The 12,309-nt window shown below is 40.0% G+C and overlaps 2 protein-coding genes across 2 annotated transcripts in view; one reads left to right on the forward strand and one right to left on the reverse strand.

Annotated features, from left to right (window-relative positions):
* The window catches only part of LOC137789485 (A disintegrin and metalloproteinase with thrombospondin motifs 14), a 36,709-nt gene extending 30,700 nt beyond the window's left edge, over positions 1-6,009 (forward strand). Inside the window, exons 16-22 of the mRNA XM_068583130.1 lie at positions 322-488; positions 579-744; positions 1,032-1,164; positions 1,322-1,529; positions 2,605-2,734; positions 3,295-3,402; positions 3,489-6,009. Coding sequence (XP_068439231.1) covers positions 322-488; positions 579-744; positions 1,032-1,164; positions 1,322-1,529; positions 2,605-2,734; positions 3,295-3,402; positions 3,489-4,042 — 1,466 coding nt within the window. The 3' untranslated portion in view covers positions 4,043-6,009. The remainder of the gene's footprint in view (positions 1-321; positions 489-578; positions 745-1,031; positions 1,165-1,321; positions 1,530-2,604; positions 2,735-3,294; positions 3,403-3,488) is intronic.
* Positions 6,010-6,440: 431 nt separating this feature from the next.
* Positions 6,441-9,613, reverse strand: star2 (steroidogenic acute regulatory protein 2). Its single transcript, XM_068583131.1, has 7 exons — positions 9,539-9,613; positions 9,303-9,410; positions 9,085-9,221; positions 8,739-8,897; positions 8,367-8,551; positions 7,467-7,560; positions 6,441-6,620 (listed from the first exon to the last, which is right to left on the reverse strand). Exons 1-7 carry the CDS (start codon positions 9,600-9,602, stop codon positions 6,516-6,518), a joined length of 852 nt encoding a protein of 283 aa, XP_068439232.1. The 5' UTR covers positions 9,603-9,613; the 3' UTR covers positions 6,441-6,515.
* Positions 9,614-12,309: the final 2,696 nt, after the last annotated feature.

A 12,309-nucleotide genomic window follows, 5' to 3' on the forward strand; every position in this document is an offset into this window, starting at 1 on the left:
ACCCTTCCTCTCCTCTTTACTCCTCTCATGTCCTCTCTGGATTATATTAGCTCATGGGAAGAAGAAATGACACACAACTTGGAGTAATTACCGTTGGCTAGCCACAGCGCAAAACATCTCAAAATACATACTGGCATGTTCCCCGCTTAAGGGAAAATCTTCTGAGGTTGTTTGGCAGGGGGAGAGATTCATCACGAATTTCTGTTCAATTTTCTGCGATTTTTTTTAATGAATGAAGCTAAAAACTACATGATGTGCACACATTCTTTCCCACCACACACGCATAACTTTTTTAAATGTTTTTTTGTTCATTACTGACAGCTGTGAAGAATCAAGTTACTGGTAACTTCATACTGAATGCAAAAAGTGAAGACGCTGAAACGAAAACCTTCATCGAGAATGGCTTACAGTGGGAGTATTCTCTCGATGAAGGTGCGAAGGAGATCCTGAAAACAACGGGTCCTCTGCATGAAGGCATTGTAGTGCTGGTGAGTGTGGAACAGGATCTTCACTTTCTTTACGTTGGCTTTTCTATGGAGTTTCATTGTTTTGTTTTAATCTACCTTACTTTGTTGCAGGTCATACCCCAAGAAGAAGATGCAAAAATCAGTCTGACATATAAGTACATCATACATGAGGACCTGTTACCGCTTATTACCAACAACAATGTCCTCCTGGCGGAACTAGACACATATGAGTGGGCGCTGAAGAGCTGGTCTCAGTGCTCCAAACCCTGCGGGGGAGGTCAGTGAGTGTACACTACATATTTTGTAAAACATAGCAATCAAAGCTGCACGTCAGTCGTTAACTGTGCCAAGAAAACTGCAATAATGAATACACCGAATTCTGGCGTTACTGAATTATTTATAGAAAAATAATTGATTGGTTTCATAATTCAAACAATCCTTGACAAACATTCACTTAAAGTTTTCCAATTGTGAATATTGTCTCTGTTATTGGTATGTGAGAGTCTGATATATGTCTGTATGATCTTCTTGGTAAATTAAATTTGTGCACATTCCATCCGTCAGGCATACAGTACACAAAATACGGATGCAGGAGGAAGAGTGACAGCCGTTTGGTACATCGAAACTTTTGCGAAACCAGCAAAAAGCCCAAACCCATCCGCAAACGCTGCAATGTCCAAGAGTGCAACCAGCCCACGTAAGTGCCCTCCAGCTAAAGATAGTAATATGAGAACATCTAGGATTAACATTTAAAGTGGTAAGAATGGCTTCAGCTCCATATGTCCACCCTGACACAGGATGTAGGTAATTGTTGTGTGTCAAGAAACCTTTTTACGAGCCCGCTGTGCTGACAGGTGGGTGGTGGAGGAGTGGAGCCCCTGCAGCAAGACCTGCGGGAAGCTCGGCTACCAGACCAGGGTGGTGCAGTGCATGCAGGCGCTCCACAACGGCACCAACAGGCCCGTCCACAGCAAACACTGCACCGCGGATCGGCCGGAGACGAGGAGGGCCTGTAACCACACCACATGCCCGGCCCAGTGGAGGACAGGGGCGTGGTCTCAGGTGAGTTAGCGAGCTGCCTCAGCTCCTCTGAAGGTCAAACTTAGAGGTTTACTAATTGTCGATTTAGGTATTACATCATTAAAGCGGGTTAGACAATTTTTGTTTACGTAGCCATTAGTTGTATTGTCTTATAACCCATGACGGTAACAGTGTTTGCACTTTTGATTAGTTTCATTTCATTCAAATTTTACGGAGCAGTCGGATGAATTACTGAACGGATCTAGCGGCTGAAGGCTCAGTAGCCCAAAGTTAATCCGTTGTTAGTAGTTAAATTTGTGAAAGTCAATTTTACACAAATTGAATTAGATAACATTTGTTCACAGTCTAAATAGAGTAAAATCTACTCCTATTTGTTTACTCTATTCAGTGTTCATATTTAACTCTACATGATGATACTTGTTCTTAAATTCAGTCAGAAAGACGTTACATTGTTGCAAATGTCCAACATGTTATGCTGAATAACTTATACATAAAGCGTGGTACATGGATGGCTTATTACTTTTTGGCAAATCTGATTTTGTAGCTATCATCTTTTTTATGGGCAAATTTGAGTTGTCATAACTGGACAATTTCCTAAGCAGTGCAGAGATTGCAACAGCAGAAAAGACGTCCTTTTAAATATGACCTAAAAAAACACATTAAGCTTATATAAATAATAGAAAGATGGGAGCACTCTATTTGAATGTATGTGCATATTCTTGTATAACAAGACAACTGACATAACCATGAACCAAACAAAAACAATGTAGTTGTTGTTGTTATAACAATACACTGAGCTAAAGCGCTCTCTGCTCATATAGCGTTGTCGTCAGTGCCGCATATTGCGTAAACATGTCAAGGTGATCTTCATGCGCAGGAATGAATTAACTGTGAGTGCATGTGTCGAGATGATTTTTTTGTTATGGTGTGTTCACATTGAAAGCATTTGGTGTGAACACGGCATTGGCTCCTTAAGTGTGGATGTCAAGAGATGTGAGGATGCCATGAATTAATCCCTCAAGTCAAGTTATTGTGTGTGTGTGTGTGTGTGTGTGTGTGTGTGTGTGTGTGCGCGTGTGTGTTGGTGGTGTTGCAGTGCTCAGTAACCTGTGGCGAAGGGATTCAGCAAAGGCAGGTGGTTTGCAAGGCCAGCGACAACACCGTCGGAAAATGTGAGGGCGAGAAGCCCGAAACAGTCCTTATTTGCAAATTAATTTCTTGTGCAGGTGAGAACAACAACATACACATTTTAATTAGGAAACAATACTCATACATTTGATTCTCCTCTTACTAGCACTGTTGGAGAATCTGCCTCGGCCTGATCAAGTCATTTCCTTGTTATTTTGGATGCAGAAATACTAAATGAAAAACAAAGATTTGTTCTTGTGAAGAACTTGTGGGTGGTCATAATTGCCTTGGGATGCTTGCTAAATATCAGATGATTTACTGAGTTTTGAAAGTTGAAAGAAGCCACAAGCTGTTCTAACTACTTTTAACTTGCTGTCTTTAAAGTCCTCTAAGCAAATAGAAGCTTTTGAATACATTATGTTTTTTTCATTTTGCTTCCTTTTAGAAGATTGTAGAGACAACATTGTGTTACTTTGTCCCGGCACAGTAGAAAATGGAGTTTTACTTATTAAAAATACAAACAGTGGCTTGGTTGTGCTCTAGCTTGTATACAAGTTTCCACAAAGACTGCTGTTTTCTTAAAGGTTGTCACAAGCTTTTCATGAGTTTCTGGCTTCTGTTTTTTTGTCTCATTTAGAAATATTTTCATCCTCTCTAGGACAACCAGGGTCTCATCTCACAGTTGGAATAATGGAAAACTCCACAACAAAAGATGAGGCTGTCCACCAAAGGGCGCCTGAAAACCCTGTCCACAAAATCTCTTCAAGTAGGTTAACATGTTTGATCAAAATGTCAAAAATATTTTCCTTTTTTCGATCTCCTTGGTGATATCCTTTCCTCTCTTATCATTAGATGAGCCATGTCTGGGGGATAAATCCATTTTCTGTCAAATGGAGGTTCTTGCCCGATATTGTTCCATCCCTGGATACAATAAGCTCTGCTGTGAGTCTTGCAACAAGAAAGAAAACCTCGCCACACCTGCTCCGGAGCTGGCTTCAGTTGAACCTGACGCCTCCGCTCCTTCTCACCGCGCATTACCCAGAGCTCCTCCACCGGCGACGACCCAGAGCGCGCCGCAAACCACTAAAGCTATCGTCAGACGGCTTCGCTCCACTGCTCCGGCGCCAACCGCCGGCGCCGCTGCCGAAGCCTCGCCGCCCACAGGTGCCGCCGCTCTGCCCCAGGGTCCCATCAGCGACTCCATCCTCACAGCTGGGAAAGCAGAATCAGACCCGGGGCCTCTTCTACCTCCAGGGACTCCGCGGCCCACAGCAGACTCCAGTGGAGGTGCCTCTAAAGAGCACAGTCCAAACAGCACTTTAGGCCCCGTCGCTGCCAGATCAAGAAGGGACGATTTAGGATCCGAGAGGGACTCGAGTCACAGAACCCTGTCAGCTCAGCAGTGAACAGCGAGCGATGTTGTGAACGTGCTGCTCAGTGAGACGCTCATACATCAGCTTTCTCTTCGCAGCATCTAGTGGACTTGTCGTGCTGCAGATATTTTTTTTCTTCTCTTTTTGCAAAGATTGTTTTTTTTTTGTGTTTTTTTTTTCAATGCCAGTGAATTCAGACCAGACCAGCGATGGTTACCTCATCAAAACTCCAGTGATCTGTGCGCAGCATCGCTCTGCCCTCTGTGCTTCAAATATGAAATGGAAGAAGAAGAAAAAAAGTTGTCAGGTGCTGTAAACTAAAACGACTTCAAGGCGTGTTCAAAATGTGACGACTGCATTGCTACATTCATGTTTTTATGTGTGTACAGTTGTGTAATCCTGTTTTCTCAAGTGCATTAGAACTACTATTGAACTTGTATTGTGAACATGCGAGGAGAGGTCAAAGGCCATGGTTTTGGAGGTGCACGTGTCAACTATGGAGACTAGAGTGTGTCAGAACAGTTGTAGACCCTGTCGGTGTTAAATTACAATCAATTTATGTTATGTTACGTTATTAACTAGTTCATTGTAATGACAAATTAAATAATTGGAAGATTAATAATTTTGATTTCTAATTCGGTTTCAAGAATTAGTGAAATTTTAGAATGGAAAAAATATAAAAAGCAGTTTCTGTTCCCCTCATAATTTATTGTCCAGTTTTGAATTTGACGATTGCTCTAATTTAAAGATGGTTGTAAAATTTCAAGACGTGTAAACGTTGTGGCACCCAAAACTTCAATAACTTCCAACCCACAGAGCACTAACAGAGACTCATGGCTTAGCAGATGGTGGCAGCAGAGTGCATTACATGACAGCTCTAACAAGGAAATCACATACATCGGTATAGCCCATTTTAACAACAACGTAATTAAATTTGCTTCACATAAAACCGTTAAAAGCATCAAAACATAATGCAAAAGAAAACAAGATTCAAAAACTAGTAAGAGCATTCATTAAAGCAATAAACACAGCCAGTAAAACATTCAAAAGCTAAAAATGGAATAAATAACAGCTGGGAAGATGACACACATAATTGTGCATTAACTATGGAGCCATGGTGGTTGTTAGCGTAGATGGCTTAAAGTAGGTAGAAGAAATTAGCCCGGCTTTCTACAAAGTTTTTAAAAGCTCTCGCTAATGATAGTGAATAGTGGATCTACATACGAACAGAGATGTAAAAACAACAGTTTTCGGTGTCACTATTTCTTGGCTAACGGCTTGGCGCAGTGACTTCCTGGAGAATTGTCGGCACCATGAGGTGGCCAACTAATCACTGTTCATTAGCCACAATTTCAAAAGGTTGTGATAGCTGATTATTTTCCCTTTGGACAGCGCCAGGCAGACATTCCCTCATCATTTAAATGCATCTAATTAATTGATAATGGCTTTTCTAATTGATTATAATAAGACACCTGGTCAGTCTATAATTATTCCAGTGCCACACTCCAGCCTCCGTAGCCATCACTCCTGGCAAGGAGCCTCATAGCTTCTCTGTCCCCGGTGCTCTTTTTGTTGTTGTTTGTTCCTAAAAACCAACGTACCAGTGATTATCGTCACTGGCAAAAAAAAAAAATCATGACTGTCTACAGGCCAACCCCGCTGTAGCATGCCCTCTGTCCGTCAGTCAGCTAACGTTTAAAAAAAAAAAAAAAAAAAAAAGATTTAAGAAAAAAAAAAGTCATTGTTATCTTTTTGTAACTGGTATATTTTTCAGATAATAATGTATATAGTGTAAATTTCAAGTGATGGAAATAATTAACAACCAGGAATTGAATGGAAAGTATGTTGCAGGCGATGCTGTAAGTCTACAGACTGTGGTTGGTCATACTGTCACATCATTCCTGCATTGCAGTTCATAACATCATTATGTTTATTGTATAGTTCTTGTATATACGTAATGAAAGCTTTAAATGTTAATATTTATTGAATTTTTAAGTGGTATGGAGAACAAAGTAAAACAAGTTTGAAAGAACAGAGATTCTTGTTATTTCCCTTTCCTCCATTTATTCTTGTATTCTTAGATTGTGACTTTTTTGGTTGACTGACTTTAGAGGTAGATGCACTGTATTTGAGTTGAGCGCAGCCACCTGTTTATGTAGTGCAGTGATATTCAAAACAGGCGAAATCGGCACATTCAAGGACTTTATTTATTTTGTGCATTTGTCCTTCAGTTAGTCGCGTGTCAAAAAAACGAGTGGCGACTTCTAATCAGGAAATCTTGAGGTTTGAGTGGCACTCTGTGACATTAATTCCTATGAACCAGCTGCCGTCTTCTTCAAGGCTGGCAAAGGGCTGCTGACACTGAGCGACTCCTGTTGGCAGCGCTTGCGCTCTCGCTGAAAGCTTCGTGACGAGCAGCCAGTCTGTCACCGTGCCTCCATCACCCAGTCTTGTCCTTTGAGCAGTGGCAGGGTGCTGCTGCAGCGTGGGTGTCTTACGGAGTCCGTTAGCCAGGGGTGGTGCTCGCTGTGATGCGTCTGCGGAGGTGTCTGGTGAAATCCAGCTGTGCTCGGGGTAAAGCCTGATTGACAATGGATTTTGGCAGCCAGCCCTGAGAACAACATTAGAAAATTGTAATTTGGTAGCAGGGAGTAATACTAATATGCAGTATTGTTTTAATTAATTCTGGCAATTCTGGCTCATTCTTTGAGAAGATATTAACTCAGCACTTTAAATTAAATAGTGATGATGAAATGGAAATGCAAAATTACATATGTAATATATAAAAATATTGTTTCACAAAATAATATTCACTGAAGCTCCATTTCCCACAATGCAACTTGATAGTGTCTTAAATCAGAACCCCACCCCTTGTTTGTGTCTACTTCATTTCATCTTCACACCTCTAGTTCATAATGTGGGCTCTGGGTTTTAAACTAAGTAAATAATGATACTTTCACACATAAGTACACACACCTTCCTTGTTGTGTGCTTTAGCTATTTATTTTTTAAAGGTTAACTCTACTTTTATTGCATGTATACGCATATGCGCCCAGCTGAAACTCCATGGAAAATACAAAAGTTTACCATCAGATGCATGGGGTGCTTTTGTAGCCGGGCTGGGGCAATAAGATACATATTTAGGTTATTATAAGGTTAGCATTGCTCATTGACTGGTTCTATCACTGACAATGAATGAGCAGGTGAGTTGGCCAAGACCCTTCACACAGGTAAGGACTACGACTAAGTGCAATTGTGGCATAGCACATTAGCCTTATTTTTTTATGTACATTTTGCACTATATTTGTACTACTAATTGTATATTAAGAAGTTGAATGAGTATTCTTTCAAACCATGGAATCCACTCAGCTTCATGCCAAGTGAATTCTCACTGAGCATTAAAGAGTGGCTTTGTGGAGCCTAACGGAAAAAGCATCTGCAGTACATATGAATTTACCTTAACGTCCATATTAAGAAGCCATGTGAAGTGGCTTTTTCCCATATCCTCGTCCAGAGCCTGAATGATGATGCACGTTGGTCCATCCTCGGCTCTGTAAACATGCAAAGTATATACATTATTATTTGTATTGAACCAGGGTTTATAAAGGATTATGAGCTTGTCCATTATGAATATTTTTATTTCAAACCTAAAACATCCACAAACTAATCACTTATGTTATTATTAAGTTATACAAATACATTCACATTTACTAGGCCTGGATGTCATATAGATCTTTGCTAGCAGCATGTCTTCTAACTTGCAAACGTTATACAAATACACACACAAACAATAAAAAAAGAAGGTGAACATGGTAATCATTAGACATAATGGTAGCATTGTGTTTGTCAGCTGAAGCCAGCATTTGGATAAAAGACCCGCTGTGCAGCCTCACAAAGTGGAAGACTTGTAGTCTTGTTAATTGGAATGACTGCAACATTTACCCAGCAGAGTATCACTTTAAATTTGAAGGATATAAACACTTGATTTTATTTTGTATCTTTGGGTCTATCCTTCTATTTCCACATTCTTAAAGATTCCCTGACATCCGCATGATAGATAAAAACATGTTTATCTCACAAACAGGAGATATGACAACAGAGGGTTAAGGCCACTGATTTTAGCCAGCACTGAGAACGACTGTCAGAACACATTAAAATGTTGGCGCAAATCAAGCACCCCTACTGAATTTATTAGTGGTAAGTCAAAGACGCTTTCCCGCTTTTTTTGATATCTTACCACATGTAGGACTGAGATAACTCAACTCAGACGCTGTATATTATGAGATAGAGCTTCATAATGAAGCTGCTAAATATATGCATTATAAAGCGTGACGAAACAGTCAGCATGGAATCCTACCTCACAAAGCCTGGCTCAGGTGGCATGGACTCCAGCTGAATCGCTGCTCCTCCGAGATAAACTCTGGATTTTTGTTTGCAACTGTGTCTGACACACAAGAAATCCCTTTGGCCAATTAGATTTCCAGCTGTCTCGGCTGATACCTCATGAGTGACAATCGTTTCGGCTCCAACATGTTTCAGAATCTGCAAGAGAAACCAAAAGAAAAAATGTAGTTTTCAAAACACGACATGGAACTAGATTACAATGCAATGAGCGGTCTTGCAATGCACAAATGTATTGGCAATGCAAATAACTTGAGCAATTGGAATAGTATTCATTTATAGTTTTACAGATGATAAAATGTCAATGTATCAAAGGTCAGCTGCTCACTTTGATACGCTGTATGCTCGGGTTCCACTGGTGCATCTCCTCCACTCTGACAAACAGGATGTCGTAGAGCTCGTCCACACTAGCGTCCAGGACCGCCTCCAACCTGAAGACCTTCCCGGTTCCCGGTATCACCTTGCTGCAGATGACATCCCCCTCGCTCTGAAAAGGAGTAACAAACGGCTATTTCATCGTCCATGCGTCTCACTTCAGCCGCTTCGGCTATTTTAAAACAGACAGAATCTACAAACAAGCAAGCGGTTGGTGAAAGTTGGGGGAAAATTGATTTTAAAGGAGATAATTGTAATCAATCAAGTCAAAATGCTTGAATATTTATCAAATGGTATACCTCTGTGATCTCAAACTTCCATCCTTGTGTGTCTTCTAACATACAGAGAGCCTTCCCCATTGCTTCTTGGCCTTGTTGTACATAGAGCAGCTGTTCTTCTTTCAAAGGCACAGGACTTATATCTTCACATTTGGGCTCTGCAAAAGATTATTCTTACTACCAGTAATCTTTCAACAACTTTACTCTGAAAACAGAAGATAATTATTATATATTTTTACCATGACGCTTTAATCCAGAATGTGTTCTGATGAGATGTCGGACCTGTCCCCATCGCTGCAGGTGTGTGAGCTCCTGACCTATCACTGCCACGGCTGTGCGTTGAAGTCCTGCATGATTGAACGGTTACGAAATGCAAAAAAGAAACAAAAGCTCAGTAATTTTACCCAGAATGCAACATTTTCCCAAAAAGGAACAATCAGACCCAAACCTTCCTTAGGTTATTGAGACTATTTACCTGTTAGACTCCTCAGATGTGGGTAGGAAATTCCACAGCAGAGCTTTACAACAGCAGGCAGCATGTTTGTCTGACTTTGGCAGTGACAGCCAAGCAACATACCTCGTCTCTGGTCTTTATATGGCCTCTGAAGGACACCTCAGTGAGATAAGGGCCAGAGAAGATAGGACCTGTTCTGAAGGCCACACTTGACAAGAGCATCAGACCAAAGGCAGAGTGGACATTCTTGTGCTTTTGCCGCATTTGAATCACTCTGTGAACGACGAGGCTATCCAAAGTCAAGAGACGTTTATATACCGTAGCCGCTTTAATCAAAGCAATTCTACTTTAATGCGCATATAATGATAGCATCGAGTGGGAACTGCAACCAGAATGACTTTCTATCTTTCTATCTTGCTGGTAAAAGAGCTTCACGAATGGCCTTTCTTTCACCCATTCTCTCACACGCCATCGGCAGCAAATTGGATTTCAGTGTCTTGCTCAAGGACACTGTCATGCAAACAGACACTAACCGTGTTAAAAATGGATGCCCCACTCTAAGTCCTGAGCCACAATAACTTTTAATAAACATATGGTTGAGTGGATTGTCTTAAAAGGACCAGCGACACTGGTTGCTCTCTTTTAAATGTTGCATTTATCTCATTATTACATTATGTTTTGGCTCTTTGTCCTGTTCAGTGGAATTTAGACTCTGCAACCAAGTGTTAATTGTCTTCTAAGCCTGAGCCTTCAAGTTTCCTCCAAATTTCACTAAATCTAGTCTTTGAGGTATGCTGCTGACTAAAACACACAGAGTTGTGAAGGCGTCGTGGAGAATACAAAACAAAATTGTTTAACAATTATCAATATATGCACATTTCATTCAGAATGTCGTGCCTCTATTTATATAGGCCACGTTCTTTGTACTTGTTGTGCGTTGACATTTGTATCCATGAAGCACTCCATATTGGGTGGCATCCGCAGTATTATCAAAGTTTTCATGGGGAAAAAGCCAGTGAAGTTTATCCACATATCTCAATCCAAGATAAAAAGAGAATCTTATCAAATCCATAATGAGAGTGTGAAGGATGCACGCAAGACAAAACTCGTGACATGATGGCGATACAGTCTGCAAAATTGAGAGCACACAATATTATTATAACCTCCTTCAAAGAGAAAATCCGTATAGGCAAAGATGAAAATTATATTTAGTCGGCTGATTTACTGCAAGTCTTTTGCATTGATTAGCAGAAACCACGACAGGATGCTTGAAACGTGACCAGTGTGAATCTGAATTAATTAATTTTGGTCCAAGAGCCCTGAAATGTGACCCTGAAAGATAGCAACGATTAGTGCTTTTTAGGGACAATTGTGACACTGATTAACCAGCAGTGGCTCATATCTATAACAATAATTTAAAATATATATATTATTATCATTATCATCAGAGATGTTGCTGTACATCTCTTTGTCAACCATCTCAAGCATGTTGTATCATTAAAACGTACAGATGTAACGATGGGGACCTTTGTGCAAATAGATCAAGCACATGAAAAGTGTCCATCAATACCACCAATATTAGTTCTGGGCTAATAGAAACTCAGATTTGATTGTGACAGCGATAAATTAATTATAAATAATTTTAGGTTGAAGCACTTTCGACTAAATATCAAAATGTATTATACCTGTCTTATTACTCTTCTTTTTCTGAAAGCGTTTAACATCAAATACTTGAAATGTTGGCAATAAATCCTGTGAGTCTAAATGCAATATGAATAAAATCCCCCTTTGTTTTAAGTTATATAAGTGTAACAACCTTAATTAACATTGAAAATATCCTCGCTATGGGCTTAATTTATTGCTTTCATTATCTCATCCTAACATGATTGAGTTTGAAATGTTCCTGTTTAACACAATGAAACAGGTCTGAAGTTTTCAGGTTAAATGAATCTTGAAGTTGTTTCAATGGCATCTAAAAGTAAAAACGGTAGATGTTCTATGATTCATTTGTATTACGCTTAAGAGGGAGGCTTTCAAAAATGTTTTCCTTTGTAAGAGGACTATGGACCCAAAACCTCTGAAAATTCCTCAAGTACAGTGTGTATGGCGCATGGTCTAGACATGATCAATATACAACATGTCTGAGATAACGTCTGACATGCTGATGCTATTTAAAACATGTAACCTTGTGTGTAAAGATGCAAATAAAGTACCAACAGTCTAATCACACATTAAAGTCATAGATTGTATGGTGAAATATATAAATCAAATTACAATACACCATACTATGATTTTCATTTGAATTTCAAAGAACAATTTGCATTTCTGTGGTTTTAGAAGTAATCTATAATAATCATCCTTAGAACACATGCAATCTTCTAAATGATTACTGGACACCAATTAGGCCAAATGGTAATCAGACGTCAGAGAGGTTGTAATATGAAACCATTAAGGTCATGTAGACGTCACCATTTGCATACTTGTCCGTGCTATAAATGTATGAAATATGCTGCTGAACAGGGGCAGAAGGAGCAGTAATTCACTAACATCGGCTGCTCTGACAACCTTTCTTCTGTAGAGTGTAATCCCAGGATTGAATCATGACTCATCCTTGCTCTCTCGGGGCCGACCAGGAATGTTAGGTGCATGAGCGTCTCGGGGAGATCAGAGAAAATGATTTGGGCTCATCCCCATGTTTGTGTGAAAAATAATCAATTGATTTGATTTGGAATTAACACAATTAAATGTTCTGAATGTATTCGTCTCTGAACAGACTTTTTCCAGAGAAAGGC

The sequence above is a fragment of the Clinocottus analis genome, unplaced genomic scaffold, assembly GCF_023055335.1.
Source record: "Clinocottus analis isolate CAN_PGR_092001 unplaced genomic scaffold, fCliAna1.0.p SCAF_19, whole genome shotgun sequence".
In the NCBI taxonomy this organism is placed as follows: domain Eukaryota; kingdom Metazoa; phylum Chordata; class Actinopteri; order Perciformes; family Cottidae; genus Clinocottus; species Clinocottus analis.